The sequence below is a fragment of the Panthera pardus genome, unplaced genomic scaffold (assembly GCF_024362965.1).
Source record: "Panthera pardus isolate Hobbes unplaced genomic scaffold, ASM2436296v1 HiC_scaffold_22, whole genome shotgun sequence".
NCBI lineage: Eukaryota > Metazoa > Chordata > Mammalia > Carnivora > Felidae > Panthera > Panthera pardus.
In genome coordinates this window covers 70,466,607-70,486,264 of record NW_026526788.1, presented here as the reverse complement: position 1 = coordinate 70,486,264, position 19,658 = coordinate 70,466,607, and the positions used below count along the sequence as shown (strand labels likewise).

Sequence of the window (19,658 nt, the reverse complement as noted above, 5' to 3'; positions counted from 1 at the left end):
GTCAGCCTGCACCTGAACTCAGCAACGCTCAAAGAGCAAGCAGTGGCCGTTCTAAAGATAATACGCCAGGAGCCGCTGTCCTACCCAGGGTATCACCACCTGAGTTATTTATTCGTGGAGCACTCAGAGGCTGTATCACACGAAACAACAGATCGGCGGTGTGCCTGCAAAGTAGGTGGCTCTACAACTCGAGGGCCAGTTTCTACCTAGTAGCTAGCGGGGTGGGAGGTTGGTAGGGGGAGCCCAGGTTCCACGGCTCCCCAGCGGTCAGTCTCAGAAGTCCCGTGCATACGTACCGCAGTTAGCCTCCCCTCCGAAGGCTGGTGGGCAGAGGCAGCGGTACCTGTCCAGTCCTTCCGGAACACACGTGCCTCCATTCTGGCAGGGCTGCGAGTCACAGGCGCCTATCGGAGAGAGAGGCCCATTAAGAGCCTAGCACGTCAGCTCAGAGGCTTGAAGGGGTTTGGCCAGAGGTGTGAATCCAGCAGACCACCCTGCACCCCACCAGGGCCCAGCTCCCTTCTTCCCTTGGGACCACTAGGAAACTAGCCACGAAGTCTGTGGCAAAGAGGGGACAGAAAGCGAGTGAGGCACGTAAAGCAGGGGCCGGGTGGCCGATGTCAAGGGCACTCAGTGATGGGCTCCCTAAGGCCCTGTGTGAATTACAGGCTCAACGGACCCTGGACTGTTAGGGACTGAATTGTCTTCCTCCAAATTCATATGTGCAAGTCCCAGCCCTCAGGTCCTTAGGATGTGACTGTATCTGGAAAGGGCCTTTAAAGAGGAAATTAAGGCCAAATGAGGTCATAGGGTGGGCCCTAATCCAGTCTGGCGCGTACAAGGAGGAAGAGACACCAGCCTCGCGCAGAGGGAGGCCACGTGAGGACAATGAGGAGACAGCCATCTGCAAACAAAGCAGAGAGACCCCAGAAGAAACAGAACCTGCCGCCCCCTTCATCTTGGACTCCCAGTCTCCAGAACCATGAGCAAGTGCATTTCTGTTGCTTCAGGCATCCGGTCTGTGATATTTGTTCATGGCAGCCTTAGCCGACTGCACAACATGGCTTCACAGCCCCCGCCTGCCGAGGAGACCTGGAGGAGCTCCCGGGGGCTGCAGTGATTAACTGGTGTTGGGTCGGAGCTCAGCGAGGATGGAAATCTCAGTAGCATCATGGCAGCCACGCGGGTGTCCGTTAAGACTCAGGCGGCACCGTGGCGTGCCATTTCCTGAAGTTCTACGTGGCTGTTCTTAACGGCCTCTCCGGGCTGCCACTGCAAGATGGTGAGCCTTTGGTGCCTGGGGCCCATGAATGTGGCCTCCTCCACCTGCATGGGCGCCTTAATTAGCCCCTCCACAGAGTTATTGTGACGATCACGCAAACTAATGTCTTGGCACAAAGCCTGGCGTGAAGCCAACACTCCATAACATGTTAACACAGCATTGGCTTTGGGAGGTGAGGTCCAAATTAGGGGCAGTGTCTCTTCCAAAGGGGCTACTTTATACAGGAAACCACAGCCCGTGACAAATGGGGCCCGCTCTGAAGTGTCCTACCTATGATACCCTATGGTCAATATCTGAGCTCCTTTCAATTCCCTTATCAATTACTGTAAAATGCAGATGATACCACATGACCTCCCTCCCAGAGTTAGAACAGACAAGATCTTTATGAATTCACGTATCATGATATGCAAAGGACTTACTAAGCAGCTGAGTGTGGTTACCACGGGAATTGGTGATTTCTGTCCTTTCTACATAAAAATGTAGAAAATGTGGTGGTCACATCACTATAATTAAAGCGTATGCTTATTGGAGGTAGAATTTTTGAGGCTAACTCCGGGCACCCAGGCCTGCTATTCTGCCAGCCTGTGTATCATGGAAACAACTGGGGGCGTATGAACATGGGGCCTTTAATGGAGCAGCTACTATGTGCCAGGTACTGTGTTAAGCACCACGCGTGCATGATCTCGCTTCACGGACACTGCCCGATGAGGTAGGTTTTGTCAAGGTCCCCTCATTTCAGATGGGGAAACTGAAGCTCAATGACTAGAGGTCACGTGCAGTTCAGATAGCTGGAAAGGGGTAGAGCTGGGACTCAAACCCGGGTCACTCTCTTTCCAAAGCTTTAGACTCATACTTCAATTTCCTTTTTTTTTGGGGGGGGGCGTGCAGAAAGACAGCGAGCACGTGCGTGTGCGCGAGCATGCATGAGCAGGGGACAGGCAAAGAGAGAGGGGGACAGAGAATCCCAAGCAGGACTCGACGCGAGACTTGATCTCAAGAACCATGAGATCGTGACCTGAGCCGAAATCAAGACTGAGCTTAACCAACTGAGCCACCCAGGCACCCCTCAAACCTTAATGTCTGAGGGAAAAACCACCCTACTTTCAGTTTCTTCTGTGTTTCACAAGGACGCAACTTGGGAACTTTAAAACAGGATGTCAAGGGGATCGCCAAACTCGGGGCAGAAAGTGCAGCTGGCTCTGCTTCCAGGAGACAGGCTCCTTGCCTCAGTCGGGAGTAGCAAACCCATAAATGACTGATGCCAACACATGAGTGCAATTTCTATGCTCCTGGGTCAGTGAGGTGCGCTAGACCCCCGGAGAAGGAGCAGGAAGGCCCACTGGGGAGCCAGGCTGAACGATGCCTAATGGTATTAGTGAGTCCGCCTGTTTGCTTTGGGGCCTTGTGGCTGACGAAGCACTTCCGTGGGCATTTATCTACCGAATCTTCACTAGGAACCCGTTTATGATACCCCCTGTCATACAGAGCAGGGAGACGGGGATTCCAGACGTGGGACAACCTGTTTTATAGAGGAGGAAACTGAGGCTTAAGTGTCCAGCCTGGAGTTTGGTGCTGGACGTGAGCTTCCCTTTCTGCAAAGCCGGTGCTCAAGGCACGCCCTTCTCTGCCTCTTGTCCTGCAAGGGGCACGGGTTAAGGAAGGTAACTCCAAAGTCTTCATCCTTAGTGAAAAAACGCCACTGAGCAAAGGGGGAATGAGTCCAGCATGAGCATTCGCCTCCACCTCTGCAATGCCGGTCGCCCTGCCTGGGAGCTGGTTCCAACCCCACCCTCTGCCCCAGGCGTGCAAACACATCTTTAGACGCCAGCCTAGTCCCAGGGCCCAGAAAGAGCTAGAAAACCCAAGACGCAGACTGTACCTGGGCAGGTTGTCCTGTAGCAGGTGGCAGGGTGGGTTAGGACCACTCTCTTCCAGCTGTCACCCAAGGGAACAAATGGCAGAGAGCAAAAGTTTAACACGAAAGCAGAAACCTGGAAGGCAATTTGAACCGCTAAAAGCCGGAATGAGATTCCAATGCAGATACGGGTCAAGAAAGACGTCTTTCTGTCTTGATTCTACCCCAACTTTTATCTGTATGTGGATAGGATAGGGAAAGTTCCAAGCTACCCGGAAACAGTTTTTAAAAAATGTAAGTTGGCGATCATGTCAGAATGTGGAAATAGCTGTGCTCAGAACTCTGAACTATCGGCAGAGCTTTCTATTACGGGTTACTTTCTGGGGCCGGCACAATGCAGCGCTGGAGGGGAGGGCGAGGAAACAGTGGGAGTTGGGCAACTGGATTCTGGCCGTGTGATTCCCCCAGGCCTCCCACCACAGGGGCAGGCTAATTGGGCTCACCTCTAGGGCAGAGCCTTCCCTGGAGCAAAACACCCACTTGGGATTAAAGCCAAGTCAATTACCAACTCAAGGAGTTGCTGAAATCAAAAGTCTGCCAAGCTGCCAGCTCATTAAAGAGAAATCTTCTCCCTGTCCACATGTACTCCTAGTGACTTCCTGAGACCACAAATCCTAGCCCAGAAAGTTCTGCGGACTCCTCCCAGCCTGAACTGGGAATCCCACGTCGTTGGAGCAGAGACTGGCCACAGGGCTTTGCCTGGATCTGCACATCGCTCACCGCTCCTTCCTGAGCTCCCTCGGGCCTGGACTCTATGCAAGGCCTTTCCTGCCCACTCTGCCAACGCTGCCCCAACCACCACCTCCCCACGCCCACCCGTCCTTTCGTTCCTTTTCTCTGTAGCACTAATCGCTACCTATCAGTTTATTTTATGCATTCGTTTTATTTACTATTGCCTCCTGCCACTGGAGTATCAGCTCGTGAGGGCAGACTGGTTTCTGAGACACTCACGCTGATTCCCCAGGACCTGGGACAGTGCTAGGCACAGAGGAGGCCCTCAGGGTTTCTTGAATCGGGGAATTGGCGAAGAGCTTACTACACAGGCAGACAATTCTAAAAGCCTCCAGGATTAGTGCACTCCACAGATCAACTCGTTGCCGACTCTCCACAACCCTATGGGGTGGGTATTATCATCATCCCCCTTTCACATGTAGGAAAAGGGAGGGGGAGGTTCCGAGCTCACCAGTGGTCACTTGGGAATTAGCAGCTCAGCAGCCTGACTCCAGGATCTGAGCACAAAGCCACGGGGTGTCCTCTACCCACCAGCTTCTCCTGGGGCTCCCAGCTCTGAATGCCTCTGTGTGGCATCACCGGGTTCCCGTTTCTTTCAAGACTGATCCAGCAGCCCCTTCTCCATGACATCCCAGGGAGGACAGGCCCCGTCCTGGCACCTGAGACACCTGACGGTGGTCACTGTCCAATGCCTCCTCTGGACCACGAGCTACCTGGAGGTGGCGGCCATGCCTCTCTCCGCACTGCACCCCGCTCGGTTCAGAGTGAGCTCTCAGAACGAGTCCAGTGGGGAAACAAAGAACTGCCTTCTTTCACTCGAAAGCTCGGGTTCTGAAGAGGGCCTCTAGTGGCCTCTGCCAAGGCACGAGGCCCTCTTTTCTCTGACCCACGTGCAGGCCACGGCCCTTCCCTGCCAAGACGGTCTTTGGACTCGCCCCCAGCCCAGCGTGATGGCTCACGGCTTCGCAGCCGGTCCATTTCATTGCTGGGTGTCTTCTGAGCTCATCACTGAGGGGCAGGCCAAGGCCAAAGATGCAGCTGGTTCCAATATGACCCCTGGCTTTCCAGAGAAGGCAAGAGGACAGGATCACCAGCTGCCGACCAGATGCTGTACCGCAGGTAGTCTAGTCTAGGAATCTTCGAGAGAATGGCTGACCTCCAGGCAGCAGGTATTCTAGAACGCCTGAGCTCCAGTTCTGACGAACACTGCATCATTCCCCACAGCCTCCACAACTGGAATTTATCTAAGACCTTAAGCCTCCCGCCCCACTCGGCCCCATAAGGACAGAGACTGGTATTCAGAGGAATCAAATTACCAGACCGCCATCCGAAGTCCAGACCACTGCCCTAGAGGACTGGCTTTGGCTCTCTTATTAGCCTTCCAGAATGGCTGTGGCCCTGTCACCCTCACTCACCATGCGCGACTGGGCCGTGGGTCGACAAGATTCTGACGCTGTATAGCTGTGACCTTTCCTGTGACCCCACAGCTCTGTCCCTGTCTCCCTCCCAGGTCCCCTCTGGTCCCTGTCACGCCCCGTGGCCAAGGCCCTTCCAAACAGCTGTTCTCCCCGGAGCACGTGCGCGCCCAGCTGTGGGGGTCTCCGTCTCTACCCAGGCAGGCCCTCGGGCGCTGACCCCAGACCACGTGGACAAACCTGGAGAAGGGACAGAGTGCCACCAGCACGGCATCGGTCCCCCGCGATCCTCTCCAGCACAGGGCACTGCCCACAAGCTCCCTGACCGTCTCCAGCGTCTTGCGCTCACAGGGATGAGGCTGGACCTGGCAGTCTGTGTCCACAGGGCACAGTGACGGAGAAGACAGGGTTATCTCCCTCCCCCACCTGCGGTCCCACCACCCTCAGCCCTGCTACCTTCTGCCTCTTTCCCGGCCGAGCACGTCAGGGGAGGGGCCCTGCGCTACCTGCTGGCCGGGCAGCCAGTCTCTGAGCATCCCCCCCGGCCCACAGCTCTCGCATCTTGTGCACGTGTGCGCCTTTTATTCTGGCTCCCGGGTGGAGGCTGATGATGACAACTAGCAATGCGGAGACCTCACCCCAGCTGAAGTGGCCCCGTGCTGACCGTGCCTGGGGAGCTCACTTGGCTCTTCCTCCTGAGGAGGGGACAGGCACAGGGGGCCCCACCAGGTCCGGGGCCCACACCCGGGGCCCCTCTACCCCTCAGCGACAAGCTCGGGGTTCCGCGCTGAGAAACCACAGGGCTCGACGCAGGGAGGCAGCCCGAGCAGAGCACCCCAGAGCTGAAGCTGCGAGACCCCGCTCCTCTTGCCCTCCCCTCTCCCTGGGGAGCCTCCTGACCTCTTGCCTTGGGGAACCGTCCCCACCCTGCTTCTACCTGGGCGGGGCCACACCTCCTCAGCCTGGAAGGCCTTACCTGGAGAGGCGACGGTGCAGATGTCAGACTTGCTGAGGGTGCTTAAAAGGCCATTGGTGGCGTCCTCCACCTGCTCAGCCATCAGCACGTGCTGCTCCCTCGGCTCGCTGGCCAGCACGTGCAGCTCCTCCCACCTGTCCCCCGTCCCCAGCCAAGAAGTTACGAGCAGCTGACTGCCCCACCCCCCTCCACCTTCCTGTCCACCCATCTCCTACACCAGGGGCTCCCTGTGGACAGCAGTACGACCGCACTGCTCCAAAGGCCACGTAGCTGCAACCTCACCCACCGGGGATGCAGGTTCTTTCTGTGGTTCACTTCTGGACCTTACCTGCATCCCCGGTGGGTGAGGTAAGGTCCAGAAGTGAACCGCAGAAAGGCCCCGAGGGCGTTCGAGCACGCGTGCCAGGATTCACAAACTTCTCCAAGGCAAGCCAAACCCGCGGAACCATCGGCTCTCATTTGAGACATGGTCTTAACAGACTTGGTTGTCTGGTGTTATCCCCCACAGCTAATGAGAAACATTTAACCAGAAAGGAAATGAGGGAAAGTGATTCTGGGTGATGGCAAGAGAAGAATGAGCAAGGGAAGCTAGCGGTAGAAAGAAAACACTGAAGGATGATAAACAGTGGACATAAGAACTCAAGGGTCAGCAACGTGAGGTTATGCAGAGGAAGGGGCCAGCACACGTCAGCAGCCAGGGGGCACTGCGGTTAGGGCCCAGCCCCAAAATGACATGTGGGATGAAGAAAGCATTAAATGATGTTGAGAAGCCTTTTTTTTCGATTTCTTTCTTTTTTTTTTTTTTTTTTTTTTTTTTTTTTTACTTTTTATTTTTTGAGACAGAGAGAGAGACAGAGTGCAAGCAGGGGAAGGGCAGAGACAGAGAGGGAGAAACAGAATCTGAAGCAGGCTCCAGGCTCTGAGCTGTCAGCACCGAATCCAATGCCGGGCTCGAACCCAGGAACCGTGAGACCGTGACCTGAGCCGAAGTCGGACGCTTAACTGACTGAGCCGCCCGGGTGCCCCGAGAAACCTTTTTAAGGAGACCGGGTAGTCAGGAATGTATTTAGAATCTTGCCCATCAAGAAATTCATCAAGACAGACCAAGGTCTGGCAGTATGACAACAACTTCATTTATCTCCCAAGTTCACTGGTATAAACCTCTCCATTCTCCTCTGGAGCCGTGTAAACTAGACATTCCGCCCAGTACCTCGGACAGCACCTGACACACACAAGGGGGGCTTCCGAGTTGAGGGGTGCTCAAAGTGTAGGTATAGGCCCCCAAACCGTTTCACCCTCATCCAGAACCAGACGAGCATAGACACTGACAATAAACACCTAGAAGCTATTATACAGGAACCTGACAGTGTCATTTTACGCCTGCTGGATCAAGTAATAAACTTTTGGGCTTCTATTCTGTCTTTGCTTTTTATTTCACTTTGCAAGTAATTTTTATTTTTTTTTTTTTTTTGTCTTCCTCTGAAGTATCCGTCCATGATGGATTCAAAGCAAAACAAAACAGACTGGACCTCCACCACGGACAGTCTGAGAAGCACTGCTCCAGCTGGCAGCTGGAGAAGAAAGTCCCGGAACGGGCCACGTATCGCCACCACCTGGCAGGCAGCATCCTCACTGCCAAACCTTTGGGCAAGTGCGACGTGCAAGGTACTGGATTCGGCACCGTGCGGGAGGAGGGTGGGCAGCGGGCCAGGAAGCAACACCCTTGTCTCCTCTCTCGTGCGTGAGGACACAAAAAGAGCCCCCGGTGAGGCGGTGTGTGTTAAATACTCACTCACTGGCAATGACAACCACAACGGGATGCTGCTGGTGGCGGCCCGGCCCGGGATAGCCCCCCCCCGCCCCCCAGTACTGCGCACGCTGGTCCTCGGTGGTCTTCCCTCGCTGCACCCACTCGCTAGGTGATCTTCAGGCTATAAATGCCGCCCTCGAGTTCAATCTCTGTCCGTCCTCTCTCCTGCGGCCCAGACTCCTACGTCCCGCCGCTGACTCAGCTTCTCTGCTCAGAGGTCCAATATGCACCCCAAACTTGATCTGAAAGAGGACTCCGCTCCCCTTGCTCCTCCCCAGCCTTCCCCACCTCAGTAAGTAGCCCCGCCTTTCGCTCTGGGGCTCAGGCCAAAATCCTGGGTTGTCCCACGCGCAGCTCACCAGCCACTCCACTGCCCTGCCTTCAGAACTACCCGAGTCCAACCATCCCTTAGCGAGGTCCCAGCACTTTCCCGCTATAAGCCACCACGATCTCTCTCTCTCTCTCTCCCTCCCTCCCTCTCTCTTTCTCTCTCTGGTGAGCGCTCCAAAGGTCGCCTAACTAGATGCCCTGCCCTGCCCCACCCCTTCTCCTCGCACCTCAACCCCCCAGTCTCTTCTCTACCTGGCAGCCAGTGTGATCTTCTAAAACAGCTAGTCAACACGTGGCACTTCCCGGCTCAAAGCCACCGAACCTTCCCAGGCTACTCACAATACGCTCTGAAGGCTTTACTATGACCCGCAGGTCTAGAGACCTGACTCCTACCTACCTCTTCTACCCCGTTTCTTGTAATTCACCCCTTGTTTGCTGGGTTCCACACACACCGCCAGGCTTTCTGTTCTATAGCACACTAAGCTGGCTCAGGCCGTCTGTGCTCGGCATCTGTCTTGCCTACTCTTTTCCCTGCTATTTGGAAGGCTTACTTGCTCCCCTCAAGTTTCTGCTCAAAAATCAACCTCTAACAGACCCCCCCCCCCCCGCCCGATCTAAAACAGCTGGGTTCCCTGCGCCTCATCACTCTTGTTAACCTCCTACCACCTTCCTTTTCCTTCTCTGCGTTTTATTTCCACCCGAAATAGCATTACTTATTCACTCACTCACTTGTTTATTGCCTAGTGCCTCTCCTAGAACGGAAGCTCCGTGAAGGCAGGGGCTTTGTACCGTCTCTGTATTCGGAGAACTTAGAATAACACCTGTACTAAAACTAATAGAGGGGCTCCTGGGTGGCTCAGTCGGCTGAGTGTCCAACTCTTGATTTTGGCCCAAGTCACGGTCTCATAGTTCATGGGACTGAGCCCTGAGTCGGGCTCTGTGCTCTCGGTGTGAAGCCTGCTTGGGATTCCCTGGCTCCCTCTGCCCCTCCCCCACTGACTTGTGCATGCCTCTCTCATGCCCTCTCAAAATGAATACATACACTTAAAAAATAATAGAAAATGGGATTTCTGTGTACAGGCATGGTACCCAGACCAGAGAGTCCTTTCACTTAATACCCACAATAACGAGGGCCCACAAGGGCACCCCCAATTTTAGGGTTGACAGCGGGGAAGACCTGTGCTCCTCTCTTTTCCAGGAAAGCACATTCCAGTGTCTGAGGAGGGAGCGGCCCCTCAGAGACCCCCACTCTCCCGGCCTCAGGAGTGGGTCTGTGACTCAGGCTAAGGAGAACCCTTTCTTGGATTATTCCACTTGAAACCGGGAACATGAGTCTTCTCTCCCCAGGGTGGAGCTGGGCGCCACCTGCAGCCACAGTCCCGGGTTCCTTTGAGGACCAGGCTCAGAGAAGAGCAGAGGCGAGAGGAAAGAAAGAATCTTCATGGCGTTCAAGTCCCTGGCTCCCGCTCACCCCAAGGGACCCCTGACCCACCCAGTACAATCAGATGAGTCTGTGAATTTCCATTTCTGCCCGAGTCAACTGGGGTCAAGTTTCTGGCGCTTACAACCAAGGACTCAGACTCAGCTAAAGACAACGCACGCTCCCAGACTTGGAGCTCCACGCGTTCTGGCACCACATACAAAGCGAGGAGGAGAGCGAGCCTGGAAGGACCAGAGTGGTCTGGCCAAATCCCCTCTCTTACTGTGTCTCCACAGTCTCCAGGGTGACCCAGAGCGACCGAGGCTCTTACCTGGGAAACCGGACCCCGACGGCAAATACGGTGACACCTCTTTCCTTGAGCTGCTTGGCTGGCGCCGCCACGTGCCCTTGGGATCTCCCGTCAGTGACGACGATGAGGATCTGGGGCACAGAGGCATTTCTGCCCCCAGGGAACCCTTTGCGCAGAAGGTATTTCAGAGCGAGGCCTGTCTCTGTGCGCCCTCCTCTGGGTGCACACAGGAGGAGGAGACAAAGACGACAGTCAGTCAGTCAGTCATCCGCCTGCGTGAATTGGGAATGACGACCTGAAACAACGGGCTCCTCCGTGCTTAGTGACAGCCGCTTTCTCCCAGCAGTGGCTCAGAGTGACAAGTCCAGCATGGGACGTGCACCTTCTCACCATCCGAACCACAACGAAGAGTAGTAATTAACTCTTCCTGTGGACGGAAGTTTCACCCTGGACGTCTCTGCCGTATTACGCAATAATGTCATTCTTTGTGTAGGTTTTTGGACTCTCTTCCCGTACCCCTCTGCCTCCAGTGACAGCTCAGGGGCTGATGACCTTCACTGTCTGTGTGTCTAACACCCACCTCCCACCTCTCCCCATCTGTATCATTCTTTTCTTGTTACGGTTCAGCATCCCGTTGGGGTGGGCAAGCAGATAACCGAGCTTCGGAAAATCGTGTGACTCTCTAACCGTGAAGGACGGGTCTTTGATCCAAGGGTCTGATGATGGTAGGGTCTGTGATCAGGCCTTCCTGGCTCACTTCCAGTCCAGGGTTAGGTGCCGGAAGGCTGAACTGTGGGACTGCTTCCAGATCGGGGGACGTTACGGTGGTCCCATCTCGTCACAGCCTAGTTACAGAGACTGTCTGCTGAGCTTGGAATCCCAGCACAGAATCTCTATTAAATCCTACAATAGGAGGCTCATGCAAGCGTCCTCAGAGGGAGGGCTGTCAGCCTTCAGAGTCAAACAGGCAGACAACGATTCCCTGTAATGGGTCTTAGGCCAAACCTTTCAGTGGGTGGCAACACATCGGACATGAGCCACAATGTCGAGCCTGATGGAATCACCACGGTTATTAACCGCACACACAGAGAAAGCCCTGTAGATTTGGGGGGGCACATTTATTCTTACATTACAGTGTCAATTAAGGCAACCATGCCTGTCTCTCAGAGGGCCCTACAGTGACTCTTCTAAGGTGCAAACACCCAACTGGCAAGAGGCTCGGGCACTCTGTGTGTGTGTGCCCACGTATCTGCGTGGGCGAATGCGTACACGCTTCTTTAACTCGCCACTCAAAACAGTCACTTCTCATGCAAGCCTGACGTGGCCCTCCTGCCCAAGCATCTCTCCTGGTTTGCTCTCCTCCAAGCAGCTACTCAGAGATCCGGGCTCCTTTCCTTTTGTGCTCCCCTTCCTCTCTGTCCTCAAGGACCTCTCCACTCAGCAGAGAGGTGAGGGAAGAGCAAGGAGGAGTGTGCTTGGAAGGATTTATGGACCAGGCCCAGAATATTCTTCACTTTTACTGCTTTCTGTCCTAAGAGAGCTCTTGAAGGGCAGTTCTATGAGGCTCCATTAAGTTAACGAATGTCAACAAGAGTGCATAACTCCTAGAATTAAGACTCTTGGTCTTCCATAATCAGCATCTGCATCAATTAAAAAGCTACTGTTTTCAGCCCACTGGTGTTTCTTATGGGCACTCTAAGTGGAAGAAAATGAGAGTGAGACCAGGAAGCATAACATGATCCCATGCCCCAAGAACTGTCGGTCTAGCTGAAGAAACAGGACCTATAAGCAATAACAATTGCCAACGAAAGGATGACAATAGCAAGAGTTCTGAGGAGGGGTTCATCGTGGGGAGGAGCTGTCAGGGACAGGCTTCAGCAAGGCAAGCATCTGATGGGGTCTTGGTGAGTCAGTGGATTAGGAAAAGAAGAGACCACTCCAATCAGGGGAAGAAGTGTAAGCAAAGGCACTGGGGAACACCGCCAGCCATGTCCTGGGCTGGTGAGCAGAGCCTGGCTTGGGCAAGGGGCTTATCCAAAGGGAGCAGAACATCAATGAACACCGAGTGCCCCCCCCCCCCCACTCTTCTCACACTGTGCTGGGTCACATATCAGATACTGAAGATAACCAAGAGGATTTTGATTTCTGAGAAGACTCCCACCTTTGCCAAAGCTCTTCCGTCTACAAAGAGCCATCCTCTAAGGCTCCTAGGAGGGCAAATGGCTTCCCATTCCTAAAGGATGATATTAATACAGAGTTTTCACTTCATGCCAATACTTCCCCTACCCGTTACTAAAAGTAATCCCTACAACGATGATAAAAGGTGCTAATATTATCCTCATTTATTAGATGGGGAAACTCCAGCCCAGAGAATAGTAATACTAAATGCTAAGATTTCCAGAGCACCTATCTGCCAAGCACCACTGTGTGTGTGTGTGTGTGTGTGTGTGTGTGTGTGTGTGTGTGTGTGTGTGTGTAAAGGTACTAAGCTCAAATAATTCTCACCACAGCTGAGATAGGGGAGTTCAGGGAAAGGCCCTATCTAAGGTCACACAGCTCAGGAATAGTGGAGGCAGGACCTGAACTCTGGACCCTCCACTTCCAGAGGCCAAGTTCTTAGCCAAAACGTTATACAGCCATCCAAGTCACCTGCCTCTCAACCAGCTAGTGGGGGGTCAGAACTGGAGTTTAAACCCAGTCAGGCTGATTCCAAAGCCAATGGTCTTCCTTCTCCAGGGGTTGGCAAATTACAGCCTGTAATTTTTTGTAGATAAAGTTATAGTGGGAAACAGCCATGCCCATTCGTTTATGTACTATCTATGCAAAGACCCTATGGCCAGCAAAGCTTGGCCTCTATAGATCTTCACTGAAAAAGTCTGCTGATCCCTGCAGTACACCGTTCTACCTAAATGGTCACAATACTCTTCTGCTCACCAAAAGCCAAGGTGTCCTACTGACCATGAAACTCCCTGGGCTTTCATGCCCCTGGCAGTGTGCCCATGGCTGTGGTTAGAGATAAATCAAATGTCCAAGACGTGGGAGTCTGGGCTCCCAACTCCACTGGCCTGTGGGGTGTCTGTCCTTCCTGTCCCTCAACACACAAATGCCTGTGCTGTCTGTCCTCTCCACTTTTGCTCCCTAACCCACTTTTCCCACTGGAATACTCTACCAGTCAGGTGAGATTCCCAAAGACTTCTGGACTCTGGGAAATGAGGAAACCCCCCCCCACCTCCATGTTCCTCACTCTGTGGAGCATTTCTATCTGAGAGTCTGTCCTGAGCTCAGGGTCTGGCTCTAGACAAGGGAGGTCGGAGGCCAGAGTCTCACCAAGATTCTTCTAATTTCTCTCAGACAGGACTAACCCAGGTTGCAAGTGAAGGTTCGCAGACTGACTACGGTCTTAGGGGAGCTGTGACTGCAATGCTTGGGCTTTTTTTGGTGGGGGCGGGTCTGGAATCTAAACATTTGGCCATTGGAACACTCAAGTGGATAAGGAACGTGGGCTCCAGAGTCGGTGGGGCTCAAATATTAGTCCTGAAATTTATTAGCCAAGAAAACTGGAAAAGGTAATGAGACTCACTTTCCTTCCTTGTTAAAGTAGGGGAAGTAACAGTATTAGTAAATGCTACACCCAGTGCCTCCTAGGAGCCAGTGAGCACCCCATCAGTGGTAGTTACCATGATTAACTAGCAGTCTGTTCCAAGAGGTTTTTCTTTTGAGTTCGTCTCAAATTCCAATGAGCATAAAAATCCCTTGGGAGGTGGGAAAATGGAGATTCTCAGATCCCATCATCCAGAGACTCCAAACTGGCAGGTGTGCGACCAGGCTGAGAATCTGCATTTCAAGCCAGCCTCCCCTGCCCCAGTGATTCTGAAGCAGGTAGCCCACGAAACAGATTCTGAAAAGTAATTTATCAGAAAACTCACTGTAGGGGCACCTGGGGGGCTCAGCAGGTTAAGCGCCCAACTCTTGATTTTTGGCTCAGGTCACGGTCCCACGGTTCGAGGGATCAAGCCCCACGCCGGGCTCTGAGCTGACAGCATGGAGCCTGCTTGGGATTCTCTCTCCCTCTCTCTGCCCCTCCTCCTCTTGCACGCACACACGCTCTTGCTCAAAATAAATAAATAAACATTAAAAAAAGAAGACTCACTGTAGGTAGAGGGATGTTGATTACAGAGGTTTCTTTCTTTTTTTTAAACCAATAGACAAAAACCTTGGAATCAACGTAAATGTGTCCCTTTAAAGAAGTGATTTAATATACTATGATAGTTCGATTCATTGAGTTATCATAGAGCCATTAGAAAGGATCCACATGAAAAATAACGCAGCTTTATGCAAAACTGCGCACCAAGTAAGTTAAAAAAGAGCAAAATGCTTCGTAATTACAACTATTCTAAAAGCGATGTTGAAATGTTAATGTGGTTTGAAAGATGCCACAGCTAGCATTGTGCTAAGGTACAGTGAGCGGTGAGTGCTATTTCTGGAGAGCTATCTAAATACAGTAAAACTCTGATAAAGCTACAGATGGGGTCCAAAGCAATCAGAAAACCCAAGAGTCGCGTGACCGTGAGATTAATGAAATGACCGCGGGAGCCTGCACAGCCAGCTGGCCAGGAGCTCTGCGCATTTGGAACAGATTTTGCTGGCCATGCTTCATCTGATTTTATGTTATCATGGGGTGCAAAACTGGAAGGTTCTTAACTGTGTCGTTTTTTTAAACTTCTTAATGCAAAGTGGCAGCAAGGGCAGTTCCCCGGCCACCTCAAAACACACTTTCAGGGGATCGATCGCCTTGGTCTGAAAAGGCAAGCATTTGGAGTTCTGGGTAGAGCTGTCCCAATCAGCCCAGCACTTAAAATTTCACTGCAGAAAAAGGGTAGAGAGCCCTCGGGAGGTTATCACTCCCACTCGGGCCAACATTCCTCTGTACTGATTAATAATAACGTCTTAACGTTTAGCGTCCTCAGTGACCCTGCAACTGCGGCCAAAAAATTACTTAGTGCCTCCTTGCCTTGTTTGCCGCCTCTTGTAGTCATCCTAGGACACACGATGCTAACCATACACGGCTAAGAAGATCAGACACATAAAGAGGCCTCTTTCTCCACCCACAGTGTCCTCATCTGGCATATCCTTACGGAGTCTCTGGACTTCCTACGTTGTGACTAATACTCCCAAGCCCTTAGTTATGACTTCCAACACAGCTGAGGAGAGGCTCAACAAACACTTTGGGGGGTGGGGAGGGGAGGGTGGAAAGAGGTGGAGAAGGACAGCTGGGCGGTGGCGGCGGGGGGGGGGGGGGGTTGCCTACTGGACAAGTAGCAGGACTCTGCGGTCCTGGCCAAGTCCCCTGCTCCTTCTCAGCCTCAGTGGTCTCCTCCGTAAAATGAGGGGTTGAAATAGATACTAGATGATCCCCAGAGTGCCTTTTTGAACCAGTAAGCTGCAATTTGCTCAGTGTTTTCAGAACAGAGTGGGACCAAATCGTTAAGGCAGAGTTACCCAAACGATTGCTGACATACAGTCCTGAACTGAAACCAAAAGGCCAATTTCTCTTCTGCAAACGTTAGCATGCATCTAATGGGTACAAAGATGTTTTGGGAATAAAATGTTTTATCAATAATGATATGGTAATTTTATGGTATATGAATTCTTATACCATATAATTCTCCCTTTTAAAATATTTTTTAAGTTTATCTATTTATTTTGAGAGAGAGAGAGCAGGGGTGAGTTGGTGGGGGGTTGGCGTGGAGAGGGAGGGAGGGAGAGAGAATCCCAAGCAGGTTCTGTACTGTCAGTGTGGAGCCCAATGTAGGGCTCAAACTCACTAAACTGCAAGATCATGACCTGAGCTGAAATCGAGAGTCAGATGCGTAAGAGTCAGTCAACTGAGCCACCAACCCAGGCTCCCCCAAAATCACCCTTTTATTTTTTTTTAATTTAAGAAAAAAACGTTTAACGTTTATTTTTGAGAGAGAGAGAGAGAGAGAGAGAGAGAGAGAGAGAGAGAAAGGGACAAACAGAGCATGAGTGAGGGAAGGGCAGAAAGAAAGGGAAACATAGAATCCGAAGCAGGCTCCAGGCTCTGAGCTGTCAGCACAGAGCCGGATGCGGGGCTTGAACCCGCGACCCATGGGATCATGACCCGAGCCGAAGTTGGATGCTTAACTGAGCCAACAAGGCGCCCCCAAAATCACCCTTTTAAAGTAAAATCACCCTGGTGTTCAGGATAATCACAGAATTGTGCAACCATCCCCACTAAGCTCAAAACATTTCATCGCCCCCAAAAGAAGCCCTACACCCATTAGGAGTCCCTCCCTCTTCCCTCTGCCCACAGCCCCCGGCAGGGACTGATCTGTTTTTTGTCTCCACAGATTTGCCTATTCCAGACAGTTGACATACATGGAGGAATCCTGCAACACGTGGCCTTCTGGGTCTGGCTCATCACGTTTTCAAGGTTCATCCATGTTGTAGCATGAATCACATCGTCCTTCCTTTTCACGACTGAAAAGGAATGATCTTCCATGGTTCGGATATACCGCCTTTGGTTCAGCTATTCATTCACTGGGCTTTTGTGTTGCTTCCATTTCGGGGCTGCTACAAATAATGCCGCTATGAACATCAGTGTCCACGTGTTTCCGGAGGCATACATCTTCAATTCTGTCCGAGTCACTGGGTCACGTGGGAAACCCGTGTTTAGCTGCCAGATTAGTCCCAAAGGCGCTGCACCATTTCACAATCCCACCAGCAGCGCATGAGGGGTCCAATTTCTTCGTGCCCCTGCCGACACTTGCTACTGGGTGTCGTCTATTTTAGCCTTGCTGGTGGATGTAAAGTGGCAGCTCATTACGGTTCTGATTTGCATTTCCTTAATGACTAATGACACTGAGCATCTTTCCAAGTGTTTGAGGGCCATTTATACCTCTTCTCTGGAGAGATGTCTATTTACAAGGTTTCTTGCTGGGGTGATGAAAACGTTCTAAAATTATAGTAATAGTGGCCTAACTCTGGAAAATACACTCGAAGTCACTGAATTGTACACGCTGAATGTGTGAACTTCATGGCATTTAAATTACATGTCAATAAAGGCGTTTTTTTTTTGTTTTTTTTTGTTTTTTTTTTTAAACTTAGTGTGTAGAATAAGCACATGGCAGGGGGTGTCTGGGTGGCTCAGTCGGTTAAGCATCTGACTCTTGATTTCAGCTCAGGTCATGATCTCACAGTCATGAGACAGAGCCCTTCATCAGTCTCCCAGCTGGGCATGGAGCCTGCTTAAGCTTCTCTCTCCCTCTCTCTCTGCCCCTCCCCTGCTTGCACACTTGTTCTCTCAAAAAGAGAGGGGGGGGGGCACCTGAGTGGCTCAGTTAAGCGTCAGACTCTTGATTTCAGATCGGATCATGATCTCACAGTTGTGAGTTCAAACCCCTCATTGGGCTCTGTGCTGACAGTGTGGAGCCTGCTTAGAATATATATTCTCTCTCTCTCTCTCTCTCTCTCTCTCTATATATATATATATATATATATATACACACACACACATATATATACATACACATATATACATATATAGATGTGTATATATATATGTATGTATATACATATATATAACATGTATATATATACATGTATATATAACACGTATATATATATTCCTCCCCTGCTCGTGCTCACTCTCTCTCAAAATAAATTTAAAAAATAAAAACAAAACAAAACAATCATCATCATCACAGGGCAGTGGGAGAGACCTTTCAAAAGTGCAAATCCTTAGTATCTAGTATCTACGTGCCCTAAGCCCACAGAGGGATTCAGCAGGTCTGGGAGGGAACTGAGGCACCAGCATTGACGACACACTCCTTACAGGCAACTCTGACCCAGGCCTTCTGACCAAAGAGCTCACTTTGACAAGTGCTGCTCTGGGCGTCTGGGCCTCAGACATGGGAGTGAGAGGCTGCGACTGTCCTCTCTAGGAAACCATTCTCGGAGGCCTCAAGGGTGGACGGTCCGAGGGAACGAGGCAAGGCCAGCGCACACTACCGTCGTGTTTAACAAACACTTCAAGGTGCTCGCCTTCCCTCTGTGCCTTCTTGTACCTGACTTGCCTCTCATTCTGGTCGGGGTATCCCTGGACCGGGACAAACAGCCTGAGAAGAAGTCACCGAGGGTGCCTGGGGGCCGTAGGGCCCCCAGAGGTCCTGCTGTGCCCAGCGCGTGGGACACGGGCTCCTGGAGGGCACTGGAGGCACGGAGGCCTGTGACTGGGAAAGACTGCAGAGTCCGGGGCCCTCCCTGGCAACCGGAGTTGGTGGCTGTCAGTGGCTGGGACCAAGGACCCCGGCAGGACTTCAGTGGACACCCGCTCAAGGGGCAGCAGACAACAGAGAGCAGAGTGGCAAGCGGTAAGCGGCAAGTAAAGGTGCTCTTCTGTGTTTGTACACGTGTGGGTGCGTGCACTTGCACGTGTATATAACACACGTATACAGATGCACGTGTGTATATAATACACGGACGTTTAAAATACTGATACACAGTATACGTGTGTATTTACATATACCTATATGCGTATACACACACGTCAGCTGACTCGTGATGTGAGTAAAGCTGTGACCCTACCACGTACATTTATAGGGTGTATATGAGCACACAAACAGCTGTTCATCCTTTCTAAAGCATTCTTAGTAACTGGGGGACACTTACTCTTTCTAGAAGACAAAAACGAGGCTCCGAGACGTGTGGGGAGCCATCCCGGCTGCAGGGACAGAACTGGGAGAAAGACCCAGGGTTCTTCCCCCACCCCCCCCAACCCCAACCCCTCACGCTCCTGAGCCACCTCAACCTTCACTAGCCCTCTCTGTCCCAGGTAACGGACAACTCCACGCTACGGCGGCAAAGATACCGTAAGTCGGCATGAGCTCCCACTGGAGACGCGGTTATGTAACAGGAGGAGCGGTCTTGAGAAGAAGGGAATTCTCACTACCCACCGGACGCAGCTGGGGTTCCGGAAGCCAGACCGCAGCCCTCTCTCGGGCCAATCACGCCCTTCAAGGGAGCGATCTTGAGAGCAGCCGGCTCCATCCGAAGCACGGCGGTGTCGGATCATACGTACTTGAAAACCACGCTCTTCATGTTTGCCTTCACTTCCCGTGGGGACGAAAACGAATCCAAGGGGAATTCCAGACGAGGGACGGAACCGAACTGCAGTGCTCCCACTCTGACCTGCAGTAGGAGACAGAGGGCCCGGGGGGAGGGTGCTGAGAGCGAGGTCAAGTCACAAACATTCCTAAGGGAAACGAAGGGACGAGAAAGGTTAACGACCCTGCCTCCTGCCCACGCAACAAATACCAGAGCTGGGGCTCCCTCCAGTGTCCCTCAGAGAAAGGCCCAAAGACCAGGAGGAGGGCCTGGAGAAAACCAAGCGCCTGTGCACAGCACTGACGACCACCAACAGCACCTTCTCGCCCCACATCCTGGCCA

The 19,658-nt window shown here is 52.3% G+C and overlaps 1 protein-coding gene across 1 annotated transcript in view; it reads right to left on the bottom strand.

Annotated features, from left to right (window-relative positions):
• The window catches only part of VWA2 (von Willebrand factor A domain containing 2), a 45,070-nt gene that overhangs the window by 6,682 nt on the left and 18,730 nt on the right, over positions 1-19,658 (bottom strand). The window contains 6 exon segments of the mRNA XM_019459503.2: positions 297-404; positions 3,162-3,217; positions 5,585-5,717; positions 6,321-6,454; positions 10,212-10,406; positions 19,291-19,400. Of these exon segments, the coding sequence (XP_019315048.1) occupies positions 297-404; positions 3,162-3,217; positions 5,585-5,717; positions 6,321-6,454; positions 10,212-10,406; positions 19,291-19,400 (736 nt within the window).